This window comes from Sapajus apella, unplaced genomic scaffold (genome assembly GCF_009761245.1).
Source record: "Sapajus apella isolate SASKATOON/1434 unplaced genomic scaffold, GSC_monkey_1.0 scaffold13, whole genome shotgun sequence".
Classification (NCBI taxonomy): Eukaryota; Metazoa; Chordata; class Mammalia; order Primates; family Cebidae; genus Sapajus; species Sapajus apella.
The window spans coordinates 24,691,492-24,705,316 of NW_022436953.1; the positions used below are offsets into that span (position 1 = coordinate 24,691,492).

Consider the following 13,825-nt stretch of genomic DNA (forward strand, 5'->3'; position numbering starts at 1 on the left):
TTTGTGGATCGCTGTGGCAATCTTGTTAGGAAGAGCTGTGGGTATGTTGCTACAGGGGCAAAGCAGTGCCAGGAAGGCTGGTTTAGATACAGCGAGCTGGCCACTTACTGTCTGCAGACGGTCTTAAAACATCTCACTTGGCCGAAGGGCACTTTTCATGACTTTCATCCCCACCCTCAGTGGGGATCTCTCAAGTGGACCCCCATTCTGTTTTCTTTTTCTTTTTAGGGATGAGGGTTCATTATCTTGCCTAGGCTGGTCTTGAACTCCTGGGCTTAAGCAATCCTTCCTTATCAGCCTCTTCGCTAGTTGGGACTACAAGCATGCACCACCGCACTCAGTTTGGACCCCTATTCTTAAAGGCAACACCCAGTTTCAGGCCCTTGTTATCACTATTATCTTTCCCCACAAGGCAAGGGGAAGGACTCCACCTGCCTGGGCCGGGCAACCAGCTAGCACACTGTATGTCTACGCCAGGGGTCATCAGACTTTTTCATAAAAAGCAATGGATAGTAAATATCTTCAGCTTTGCGGGTCATCCTTTCCACTCTGCTGCTATTGTGGGAAAGCAGCCATAGACATTATGCACATGAATGAATGTGGCTATGTCCCAGTAAATATTTATGGACACTGAAATTGGAGCTTTATATAATTTGCACATCACAAAATATGTATTTTCAAAAGTATTTTGAACCATTTCAAAATGCTTCTTGGCTCATAAGCAGTAGAAAGGCAGACAGGGAGCTGGGTTTGCTCTGTGGGACTCCACTGGTCAGGCCCTGAAATAAGCAATGACAGGACAAGCTCTCCCACGCCCTATAGCCCTCAGTTTGAAGTTTTGCCTTTGCCTTTTTCATTCACAGCTCTGGCTGCTAATGGATGAGAGCCAGCCATCCACAAGGAATTTCTGCATCTTGGTGAAACCTAAATCCAGCAAGAGGCAACACAAGCGCCAATCTCATGGGGTGTCAAGACCAGGCCAGGAAGAAGAGGAGGCTTCTGATTTCCCCTCCTGGTGTGATCATGTGTGCAAAGACACAGCCTCTTTCCAGAAGAGGCAGCAAGTCAAGTCACAGAGCAATTTGAAAGGGCAGCCCTGAGCCTGTGTTCACGTTCCAGCCACCTTCACTTAAACCTCTGCAGCGCGCGCCTGCAGAAATGATTTAGAACCCCTAATGGACCTCCCCACACAATAGAAAGAGTTTATTTCAGCCTCTCCAACCCTGTCAGGTGAACTATGCTAATCGCACAATTCCCAGAAATTCCATGGGGCAGCCTCTGGACCATACACAACCCTAAACTTCCAGAGCCTCAGGCTTCCTCTGTTTTTCCCATGTGATATTCCCCTTTGTCACACGACCCGTTTCAATTTGCTTGTAACAACATCAAACCTGGAACCAGAGAGTTTGCCATGCAGAATCCACCCGGAGCTGCTCCTGTTCCGGTCTGCCTTTGAGTCCGTGGTCCTTCATTCATCAGCTCAGTCTGTGTACTTCTGAATTTATTTATTTATTTATTTTTCCAGATGGAGTCTTGCTCTGTTGCCCAGGCAGGACTGCAGTGGCAGGATCTCGGCTCACTGCCACCCCTGCCTCCCAGGTTCAAGCGATTCTTCTGTCTCACCCTCCCAAGCAGCCAGGATTACAGACATGCTGCCACCATGCCCAGATAATGTTCGTATTCTTAGTAGATATGGGGTTTCACCATGTAGGCCAGGGTGGTCTCAAACTCCTGATCTCAGGTGATCCACCTGCCTCAGCCTCCCAAAGTTCTGGGACCACAGGTGTGCGCCATGCGCCTGGCCTGGTCTGTGCACTTCTAAAAGTGTTAATTGTCCCTTCAAAATCATATTAGGTGTACCTTGCCTGGTTAGTATTTGTAAAGTGAAGCCTTGTTTAAAAAGGGAACCATAACAGGTTAAATGTTGTCAATACAATTTCATGATTTTTTAAAATTTTGATTATTATTTTCATTGATTTAAAACTTATTAACCTGGGTGCTGTGGCTCATGCCTGTAATCGCAGTACTGTGGGAGGCCAAGGGAGGCAGATCGCTTCAGCTCAGGAGTTCAAGACTAGCCTGGGCAATGTGGCATAATCCCAGCTCTACCAAAAACATATAGAAATTAGCTAGGTGTGGTGGTGCAGCCTGTAGTCCCAGCTACTTGGAAGCCGAAGTGGGAGGATGGCTTGAGCCCAGAAGGTCAAGTCTGCAGTGGGTCATGATTGTACCACTGCTCTCTAGCCTGGACAACAGTTTCGCTAGTCACCCAGGCTGGGGTACAATGGCATAATCTCGGCTCACTGCAGGCCCTGCCTCCCAGGTTCAAGCGATTCTCCTGCCTCAGCCTCCCGAGTAGCTGAGATTACAGGCATTAGCCACATGCCCGGCTAATTTTTGTATTTTTAGTAGAGACAGGGTTTCACCATGTTGGTCATGCTGGTTTCAAACTCCTAACCTCAGGTGATCCACCTGCCTCAGCCTCCCAAAATGCTAGGATTACAGGCGTGAGCCCCTGCACCCAGCCGCTTGATTCTTAATTTATAAATCTGTAAGTGTCCTCTGTCCCTTTCAAAGAACCTCATGCTATGGATTTTAACTACTAAGAGACACCAGCAAGCATCAGTTAAGCACCCGTAAAACAGAATTAGAGGCCAGGCGCAGTGGAATCGCTTGAACCCAGGAGACAGAGGTTGCAGTGAGCCTAGATCATGCCATTACACTCCAGCCTGGGAGACAGAGCAAGACTCTGCCTCAAAAAAAAAAAAAAAAAGAATTACAAGAGGAAAAGAAACCTAAAAGGAGTACAATCCAAAAGGAGGCAGTGTTCTGAGCTGCAAATGGAAAAATCACCCCGTATGTGCATGGTAAGCTAAATTCTATCACTGAACAGCTTCGTGTGCTGGGATATCCCTTTATAAATTGGCAGATGATTCTCCAGTAATGCGCATTGAATGCCCTCCCATCCACTGTCTTCTACAGAACCTCATGTGACCTTCTGACATAGGACTTCAAGGCAATTTAGAGGATCCCATTCAAAAACCCCAGAAACCCGGCAGAAAAAAAGGGCATAAGAAGGAATGCCTTCCAGAATGTCACTTAAGACGTGGATGTCTTCTGTTGTCCCTGCCCAGGGTCGACAGCCAAGACATTTCAAGGCTCCTGGGGATGAAATGTGAGAGAAGATAAACTTTGCTTTCATCTTTAAAAACATGAAAAAATAAATAACATCAAAACGCAGGGTGGCTGGGTAAGAAGGACCCCGATGGACCCGCATACATAAGTAATGGTTCATTCATCAGTCCCCATGGCCTGCTCAAGCTTGCATGACTTTACTTGGTATAAGACTGGGGATGTGAGGCAGAGATGCACTCAGCATTCAAGCCGGAAAGACCCTGAGTCCTTGCACCACATGGCAGTGCTTCCTTCCTCTCTCAGCGAAGAGGAAAGACATGGAATTGATCAGTTTCTTGGCTTCTCCATTTCATGAAGATCCACTGAGGCATCTTAGCCACCCTGGCCATTTCATCAGTGTGGAAACCAAGCTGATTAATTGAAGTATCTTTTTCTGGAAACACCAGGAAGGCATTATGTATCTTGATTCAACGATCTGCGTCCTATCTCCTGAGCTATGAAAGTCTTAGGAAAATACTTCATATCCACTAGGATGGCTATAATAAAAAACATGGATAATAACAAGTGTTGGCAAGGATGTGGAAAAACTGGAATGTTCATGCGCTGCTAGTGTGAATATAAAATAGAGCAACCACCTTGGAAAACAGTCTAGCAGTCGCCATATGATCTAGCAATTCCACTTCTACATATGTGCCCAAGAGAAATGAAAACCTGACCACACAAAAACTAACACAGCACATGAATGTTCCTACAGCACTATTCATAACTGAAAAGTAAAACCTAAATGTCCATCAATGGATGAACAGATAAACAAAATGTAGTAAATTCATATCATGGAATAGGATTTGGCAGTGAAAAGGAATGAAGTACTATTATAGGCTACAGTATGAATGAATATTGAAAACATTATGTCAAGTGAAAGAAGTTGGGGCTGGGCATAGTGGCTCAAGCCTGTAATCCCAGCACTTTGAAAGGCTGAGGTGGGCAGATGACCTGAGGTCAGAAGTTTGAGACCAGCCTGGCCAACATGGTGAAACACCATCTCTACTCAAAATACAAAAAAATTAGCTGGGTATGGTGGTGGGCACCTGTAATCTCAGCTACTTGGGAGGCTAAGGCAGGAGAATCGTTTGAACCTGAGGGGTGGAGGTTGCAGTGAGCCAAGAACCCACCATTGCACTCCAGCCTGGGCAACAAGAGTGAAACTCTGTCTCAAAAATGTTGGACACAAAAGGCCACATAGTGTATGATTTCATTTATATGAAATGTCCAGAATAGGCAAATCCATAGACAGAGAGCAGATTGGGGGTTGCCAAGGGCTGGGGTGGGGGAGGGGGAAATGGGAAGCGGCTGATAATGGGAACACAGTTGCTTTCTGGAGTGATTAAAGTGTTTTGGAATTAGATTAGCAGTGATGGCTGCACAATGTGAATATACTAAAATCACTGAAGTGTACAAAAAAATTCTCAGGAAGTGAAAAATGAACATTTATTGAGTCCTGTCTGCCACAGCTAAGCCCTGCAGCAAATCCTCATGGTACGTCGAGAGGCTGGTGAGGGCCAGGTTCACCTGGAGATGAACATCCAGAGAGAAGCTGGGATTTGCTCACCATCACTCAGCTGTAAGAAACAAACCCAACCCATTCGGTCCAAGCCCATGGTCCATTGTCTTTCTCCTGAACTGAGCAAGGCCGCAGTCTTGTTCCTTAGACCATTTCCCAGCCATGTGACCCTCAGGAACCTTGAGCTGAGCCTCAGCTTCCTCCTGAGTCCTAGCTGAGCCCTCTGGACCCGGCCCTACAAGCAAGCTTCAAGGATGAAGTACAAGGTAGCAGCCCCATTTCTTGTTTTCAGTACTGGAGGTGGAGTCCTCAATTCATAACAGCTCAAGTTGATCAGATATTTTACTGTAAATGCACGTTTTAATTTCCTGTGTTCCTATGTGTGGGGTTAAGGAACTTCCCACAAGATCAGATGTAGAGAAGCTCCCTGAGGAGCCATGGAGAGGTTGTGTGGTGGATGTAGGGTACCTCGTCTCCTGGGAATGCACAGAACCCCCACGAAGGCGCTACTCTTCCACCCTCTTTCTCTGCCTCCCCATCCTGCCAGAGGCCACCATCAGCTAGACATTTTGAGGCAGCCTCTTGGATATGCCCTTCCCAGTTGGAACGGCAGGCCAGGCACCACCCATCCAAGATGCCTGCAGTCCTTTGGTTCTTCACAAGTGAACTAATCTCATGATTAGGTGACAATCACACATGGTTTCAACTAATTCCCGTCACTCTCCTTAGGTCTTGGGGGAGGAGAGCCATAAGCTCCAGGATTCTTATCAAATTCCTGCCTGTGTACACTCATTTGGGGCAGGTCTAAAGGAAAAAAGAAAAAAGGAAAATACTGTATTAGCTGTCATTCCCATGGACCATATTGCCTTCTTGCCCTTCATGAGAAGTGTCTCTTTCAAAATAATTCTAAAATCAAATGGCCAAAAGACCATTCAGGATTCTTGCCCACCCGGCTCCATGAAATGGGCAATAAGTACAGCAGTTCTTACTGCCATTATCATCTACACTGTCAAGGCTATAAACTGCCCCTTCAGTGTCTCAAGTACAGCATATGCACCAGACAGCTGCACAGAAGAACCTGCGTAGACCCTGGTCCTTGCTTTGAATACACCTGTGGTACCAGCAAGTCCAATCCTCACCCTCGCCAAGGACATTGCACCAGTGGAAATGTCCCTAGGGCTGCAGAACATCACAATGTACACTCGTGTCTAACAGGTGACACTTTCCTTAGGTGGCTTTCATGTACCTTATTTTTAAAATCACATTCCTTTGGTGAGATCAGAACCCTGTTATCCTGTAAGAAACAGAAGGACAGAAGTTTGGGAAGTGCAGAAGCAGGAACCTAGGCCACTCCCCTGATGCACGGTGACACCTTGCTCCACCATGAATGGTGGAGCAAACACAGAGAAGACCCCAAAGACAGCACTCGTTACCAATGGCCCTATAAGGGTCTAAGAGCCTGGCTGAAGTACAGGAGAAGTTGGCATGTTTTCAGCCCCCTTTCCTGGTGTTGATGAGGCTGGCAAGCAGATATAACAGAGCCTTAAGAGTCATAGACTTGCATTTGTTAACTGACAGGCAAAACTCCATTTCCCTCTTCAGATCGTTGGTGGTATGAAAATAAATAATCACTCAAAAATTTGTCCAAGTTTTCTTTTGGAAAATTTGAAGCAAATCCTTCTCTCCATACATCATGAAGAAAACAGCCTAAAAGTTTCAAAGTCCCCAGGATTCAGATGTTCTCAACATCTTCCCTATTCCGTACCTGTCATCCTTAGGGCACCTCTTGGTTTGTAAAGCTCTCTACCATGTGACTCTTCGCTGGCTCCTCTGGGGAACGGGTAGGGATCAGAAAAGAATGATGATTCCATCGAGGCGCCGGTAAGCCATTGAGCCAGGGCTGCAACCAGCCGATTCTGATTTTCCACTGGCTCAACCTCAACCTATCACAGGTACTGCTGGTCTCAGCCAGCCCTTCTGGAAGTCACCCCCGTGTGTAGCACGGAAGACCCTCGGCAGCCCTGCCCCTCCTCAATTCAGACCAGCACCCAGTCACCATCTCCAAGCACAGGAAACCATGTGGTAAGACACGAGTATTAAAAAAATAAGTTGCGTGACATTTATTTTGTCTTGTTAACATTAATATCTTGTAGAAACATTTTTATTGTCAGTATAAAAATTAACAGGTTTTATTAAATACTTTCTCCAATTTTGTAACACATAAGATCAGTGTAATGTGCATTCATCTTGCCTGGCTACTGCAAAGTGAGTGGGTGTTTCAAAGCAAAACACAATACTTTAGTACAGAATGAACAATGGCAATATTTTGTCTGATGTAGGTATGAGGTTGGATCTTTTGGTGAGGTCCTGCCAGAATTAGATGAAAGCAATCCCTTAAAAAGACAGACGTTTCCCCAAAACTATCAGCAGAACAACTCTGTGTTTCAATTTTCTATGATGGGACTTGAAGATCCTAGCAGGCGTCTCCAGCGCCAGAGTCTGGAAGCCATTATCAAAATTCACTGAAGAGAATACAGGCTAATCTGATTAATGTGCAACTCAGAAGCAGAAGGCCAGCTGCCAGAGAGAAGCACATTCTGCTATCATCTCAACTGAGGTCTGTCCTCAAGGAATGGATTAAGACATCTTTTAGAGGACTCTGGTACCGTTTGTCTAGGGAAGTCCAGTTAGATGTTGCGTTGACGTAATTACAGGGCTGTACGCCAAAATGAAACACCTTCCTATGAATAGGTTCTTTTAATATGGGGCATTTAGGAGGTCTAAGGACAATCGTCTGACAGCAGCGTTTAAACACAAATAAATCAAAACTTCATTTTCCCCAAATTAGTCATATATTGTAAATATTTCTCTTTTCAAAGGATCTGATAACTAGTTAAGTCCAAGCAATAGATTAACTAGTCTGCTGTGCTGCCTGCATAGAAATGCCACTTAAATTACAAAAAAAAACTATAAATGATTAATTGTTTTGTATATTACCAATTCATTAATAAATTAATGTTATACCATTTTCCCTGAAAGCAAAAGTATTTTTCCACCTCTGCTTGGTGAAAATTAAGAAATTCTGTGTAAGAACAGCATTTAGCAAATAGCTATTAAAAAAACAGAGACCAATTTTCTAGGTGCATTGGGACATCCATTTAAAATCAATACAAAAAATAATTCCTTGTAAATATATAATATATATTTATACATAATTTGAATATATTTACATACATCCAGCACCTATATACTGCATTTGTGCTCTGTAAGTGTGTGCTGACATAAATCTTCTCCAATTATTACAAAATTAACAAGGAAGGCAGAACGCACGCACGTCCACCTTGAGTCCGACTGGTCCACAGCCAGTACCCGTGGCAGGTGAGAGGGGTTACGTGGTGGCGTGTGGCAGTCCATTGCTCCAGAAACCTTCGTCTCCTCCTAGTGAAGATTAAAAGTTTTCAACTGTATAAATCTTTACATATAGGCTGATTCCAATTATTTACTCCTCTGATCCATATATACAAGCGGAGAGAACCAGCTCTGGGAGGCACGGTCTCCCTGCTCAGGGTAACTCGGTTCCCAGTGCCGTCCTGTTTGGGGACAGGCAGACACAGTCATTCATGTTTTAACACTGCCGTTGATGTGTGGATACTGAGGAAGGCATGGTTCATAAGGCATGGGGTCTGGAGAAAAAACAGAATCATCTCCTGAAGAACAAGAACTTCTTGTGTCAGGGTAACTAGGTGAATACTGTTCGAGAGGCTGACTGAGGTCCAAGTATTCCTGAAAGAAGGGAAGAGAGACGTTTTATTTCATCTTGGGTCAGGATAACAAGGTGAATACGGCTCGAGAGGCTGACTGAGGTCCAAGTACTCCTGAAAGAAGGGAAGAGAAGAGTTTGATTTCAAACACAAGCTCTTGAGATGTGGGTACTGAACGCAGGACAGGACAGGAGACCCCAACAGGGTGAACAGAGACCCAGCCCACCTGACTTCCACGAAGACCTCCCCGAGATCCGCGTCTAATGGACTCCAAGCTGCCCTTAGCTTTTCTCTTGGAACCCATCATAAATCAACTATTGACAGGTAGAGAACAATAAATCCTAGTTGAGCTATAGGTGCTGGGCAGGTGACTCGACTTCACATGGACCTAAATGACCCTCTGAGTCTCCACCTCCTCCTCACTGAAGACTGGGTTTCAAATGTGAGCCCCGGCAGAATGAGAACGGGTAACGTGTTGTGGGTCCCCAGGCCTCCTTTAAGTAGTTGAGACCATGAATATTTATTTTCTGCATTACATTTTACTATTGTAGTTTCTGGGATAATTGAAGGGGAATACTTCTTTATTCAGCGGGTAATTTAACAGATGTAATTCATTACTCTCAGAAGCTCTCCGAGTTGAAAATGTAAACAGGTTCGAAAAAGGCTTGGATATACTCATGTATGTTAAATCCAATATGCATTGTTAAAGGAAACTTCAGGAAAATATAAGTTAAATTTCAAAAAGTTTTGAAGGTTTGCGATTCAGAAAGTGTCCTCTGCTCCCTGAGGCGTCCGGTGTGGTGCTGCAAAGAGCCTCCTGGACCACCCCAGGGTGACGCTTCTTCCCACCTGGGTGCTCATGGACTGTTTTGTATGGCCCGAGAGCTAAAGATGGTTTTTAACATTGGTAAGTGGTTTAAAAAAAAAAAAATCAAAAGACGAAAAATATCTTGCAGCATTAAAAGGACATAAAATTTGCCAGATGTGGTGGCTCACACCTGTAATCCCAGCACCTGGGGATGCAGAGGCGGGCGGATCACCTGAGATCAGGAGTTCAAGACCAGCCTGACCAATATGAAGAAACCTCGTCTCTACTAAAAATACAAAATTAGCCAGACATGGTGGTGCATGCCCATAGTGCCAGGCAGGAGAATTGCTTGAACCCAGGAAATGGAGGCTGCAGTGAGCCAAGATCGCACCATTGCACTCTAGCCTGGGCAACAAGAGTGAAACTCCGTCTCAAAAATAAATAAATTAATTAATAAAAATAAAAGGACATAAAATTTATATACAATTATATAAAATTCCAATTTCAGGATCCATAACGTGTTACTAGAACACAGACACACATCTATTTACATATTGTCTGTGGCTACTTTGGGGCTACGGTGGCCAAGTTGCGACAGAGAGCATAGGGCACGTGAAGCTGAAAATATTTACTCTCTGGCCCTTTACAGAAAGCAGTTGTCGACCCCTGTTCTGAAGCTCTGAAAAGCTTTCTAAACTGGGAGCTTGTGGGTCTCTCTGCCTCCACTGGGCTGGCACAGTGGGGCAGTTCTGCTCACACACCCAGAAGCCAACGACTATTCTATGACGTGGTTTTGCTGAGAGGGGGTAAAAAGTGCAGACCACAGCACAAACAGCCTCAGTGTTATCAGAAAAGAGCCCATGGAATGTTGGCAACTAGACATTTTTAAAGACACACACACACACACACACACACACACACACACACACACACACACACACACACACCCCCCACTATAATTCATCACCAGGGTTGGCAAGAGAAAGAGTCCCCATCCCAGAAGGGGGATGTGTCAGTTCCAACAACATCAGCATTAACCACACAACTGGAAACAAACACGCCCGCCACATCAAAAGAGAACTTTTTGCTTACAATGATAAAAATGAAATTTTGTCCTAAATGGAACCATTTTTCTTGAGCATATGGTAATGATTTTCACAAGGAAAGAAACTTCGATTTTTATATCCGTCAGACAATATGGCAGTCTGCTTTTTTATTTTGGGGTACTAAATACAAACTTCGGGATGAATGGACCCACTCTACATGTAAATATATAAATAAATCACATTGAGCATAGACATGGGATCATTAAAATAGAACTTTGGTGCTTTTCCTAGGCTTTTTTTTTTTTTTTTTTTTTTTTTTCTTGAGACAGAGTCTCACCCTATTGCCCAGGCTGGAGTGCAGCTGTGCAATCTTGGCTGAATGGAACTTCTGCCTCCCAGCTTCAAGCAATTCTCCTGCCTCTGCCTCTTGAGTAGCTGGGATTACAGGAGTGTGCCACCATGTGCCACCATGCCCGGATAATTTTTTGTATCTTTAGTAGAGACGGGGTTTCACCATGTTGGTCAGGCTGGTCTCAAACTTCTGACCTCGTGATTCACCCTACTCGGCCTCCCAAAGTGCTGGGACTACAGGCTTGAGCCACTGTGCCCGGCCAACTTTTCCCACTTTCTAAATAAAACCATAAACTTATGTTCAGATCTGATAGGAAAAAAGTAGGAATATCAGTAGATTCCAAGTCTCCAGTTAAAGGAACTTATGCTAGAAACAACAATTTTGGCAGAAGAAGAAAGTTGGTTTCCTTCCCCCTTGAACTGTTCCTTTCCTTTCAACTTCTGAAGGTCAGCTGTATTCATTTAAATCCAATCTCTTCCTTTATCCGGCACAGGCCACAGTCAGACACACAAGATAAAGCTGCTAAGACTTCATATCACTACATGTGATTATTATTTTTTTTAAAATCACTCTAAAACTATTTTCTAAATCAGAAATTAAGTGTATTATTTTCCTTGTAAAATATTTGGGGGATCTTAACTTTTGTCTTGTTGAGACAATTGCATGTTTGGAGTTCGTGTCCTGTGTAAAAGAACACTATTGTGCATCCTCATTAAATGCCTCAAAATATATCCATTAACGATTTCTGTCTTGGGATTTGACTAGACTTGATGGGTTTATCATCTTTCCTGCTCAGAGCATATGTTTTCCATAATTATAAAAGGCACTCTATCTGCATATTCAAACAGCCACCAACAAGACTAAATTTGGACAATGAGTGACAGAAGAGTGTTTTTTTTTGTTGGCAAAGATAACTTTTTTTTTTTTTTTGAAATGGAGGCTTGCTCTGTCTCCCAAGCTGGAGTGCAGTGGCACGATCTCAGCTCACTGCAACCTTTGCTCCTGGGTTCAAGCGATTCCCCTACCTCAACCTCCTGAGTAGCTGGGATTACAGGCACACACCACCACACCCAGCTAATTTTTGTATTTTAGTAGAGACAGGATTTTGGCATGTTGGCCAGGCTGCTCTTGAACTCCTGACCTCATGATCCACCTGCCTTGGCCTCCCAAAGTGCTGGGATTACAGACGTGAGCCACCGAGATCATAAATATTTTAGAGAAAATAAATATTTTAACAAAAGCATGTTTTTATGTAAAAATCATGTAAGTTGCCCATTGTAGAAAACTGTGTATGTTTTCATACACCTAGAAAGAGGCTGCAAGGCACATACCATTACTCGACAGGATCACATAGGATAGTATTGTGGTAACAGAAGCTGGCGTTACAAAACTTTGTTGTATTCCACCAAGCAAATGATGACAAACATTGTCAGTTCACCCACTAATAACCAGGGCACAGACTGAAACTTTCACAGGAACCGAGCTCCTTCCCATGCACACCAAAACGCTGCAACTGACTACTGCTTTCTCATTCCCACTCTCCCACACACACACGGGACTGCTCCACCACCAGCTACACTGAGGATGGCTGTGGGTATGTCCCTATATCTTTGGTTTCTGAGTCAGAACTCACATATTGAAGTTCTGAGAAAAAATCATGATTTGAGAGGAACACACAGTTGAACTGTCTTGACTGCTATGGGAAAATACTAAACAAGATTACAGACTCCAACCAACAGCCAACAGGGGAGTGTGCGTGTTAAATGCTACACGCGTCTCACGAGCCAACCAAGGACAAGGGGCTTCTGGAAGGAGGTTCTTACCTCATTGGTTGTGAGAGTGAGAATTCGATCCAAGTCTTCCACCAACTGCTTGAACGTTGGTCTCTGGGAGGGCGCTGCATGCCAACAGTCCCTCATCATCATGTACCTGGGAAAAATGGATTTCCTTGAATTAATTTCATATGCACAAGGTATGTGGTTGCAGTCAGTTTCAATAGGCAATATGGAGATGTGTTGTAAATTAGGAAAATGCATTAGAATTGTCCACGCCACTAGATTAGGAGGTCATGAATAATTTTCCCAAAAGGTTCCCTGCCAGTTCCTCTGAAAGGCACTGTGACTTACAAAGACAGCACTTAAACCAAGACGTGTTAGGAAGGCATCTAAGCCATCAAGAGAAACGCATCTATGTGTTTTCCCTGGTATCCCTGGGCCACAGTCACATCTCGCAATGGCATCACACCCTAAAGATGCTTCGGAGGAAACACATATTTCCGTGGATTGGTCTTCAGTCTTCCCTCCCCTGCACCAAAGCAGCTCTACCATTTATCTGCCCAACACTTTTGGGACTTAAAAGCTTGACAAAGCTTCCTGAGTTTAAAAAAACGATACAACAAAATTTACAAACTACAGCTTTAAGTTTTTTTTATGAATTAATCTGCCACCACTAGCACCAACTTCCTGATCAACTTTTCGACAGGCCTAGGTTCCCAGGTCTCTTATCTTGATCATGGGTTTTGACAGAACCCCTGTGTCAAAAAAAAAAAAAAAAAAAAAGCAATAGGAATGACAAAGAGCACAATAAATGCCTTTATATAATATGCTATAAAATGTGGCCATTCATCAGACATCCACTGTACACCGAAAAGCACTCATGGGATTACTGATATAAAATCCCCATGAAATGATACACAATAGACCGCAGTCTCTGGGACAATCACTCTTCTTAGTTAATCCTGGGGGGTGGGGGAGGGGCTGAGGCAGGCGGCAGAGAGACTCCTTTCAAAGCACTGATTCTATTGCACCAGGCGCATGTCACAAACACAACATAACTCCACTGAAAGTGTGAGGTAGGTTTTGCTAGAAACCAGCTCAGGGTTTTATAGGAGATCTGGTGCTCTAAGGAGGGCACCTGGACACATTTTTAATTCTCTGCACTAAAACATAAGTGAAGCCTCGGTAACCAGACACGGGTTCCTTCACTCTGAGGAAACGTGGCTGGCGTCAATCTGTAATGGCAATTTTCAATGGTTCGAGAAGTTCCGGAAACACCCATTCTCCACTCGCCACGACAGGACCAGACAGGGGCCAGGCACAACCAAGGCGGAAAGGCTGTGATGCACCCTTAATTCTACACCCTGCAGGGTGGCCCCGTGGCTTT

At 44.3% G+C, this 13,825-nt stretch overlaps 1 protein-coding gene across 17 annotated transcripts in view; it reads right to left on the bottom strand.

Annotated features, from left to right (window-relative positions):
- Nucleotides 1-6,792: 6,792 nt before the first annotated feature.
- Nucleotides 6,793-13,825, bottom strand: part of FGFR2 (fibroblast growth factor receptor 2) — a 117,896-nt gene continuing 110,863 nt past the window's right edge. For 16 of the 17 annotated variants that reach the window (XM_032281850.1, XM_032281840.1, XM_032281838.1 and 13 more), the window contains 2 exons: nucleotides 12,487-12,592; nucleotides 6,793-8,479 (listed from right to left, as the gene is read on the bottom strand). In XM_032281850.1, coding sequence (XP_032137741.1) covers nucleotides 8,315-8,479; nucleotides 12,487-12,592 — 271 coding nt within the window. In that variant the 3' untranslated portion in view covers nucleotides 6,793-8,314. Of the gene's footprint in view, nucleotides 8,480-8,506; nucleotides 8,572-12,486; nucleotides 12,593-13,825 lie in introns of those variants that run through there. The other variant, XM_032281841.1, reaches the window with a different exon arrangement.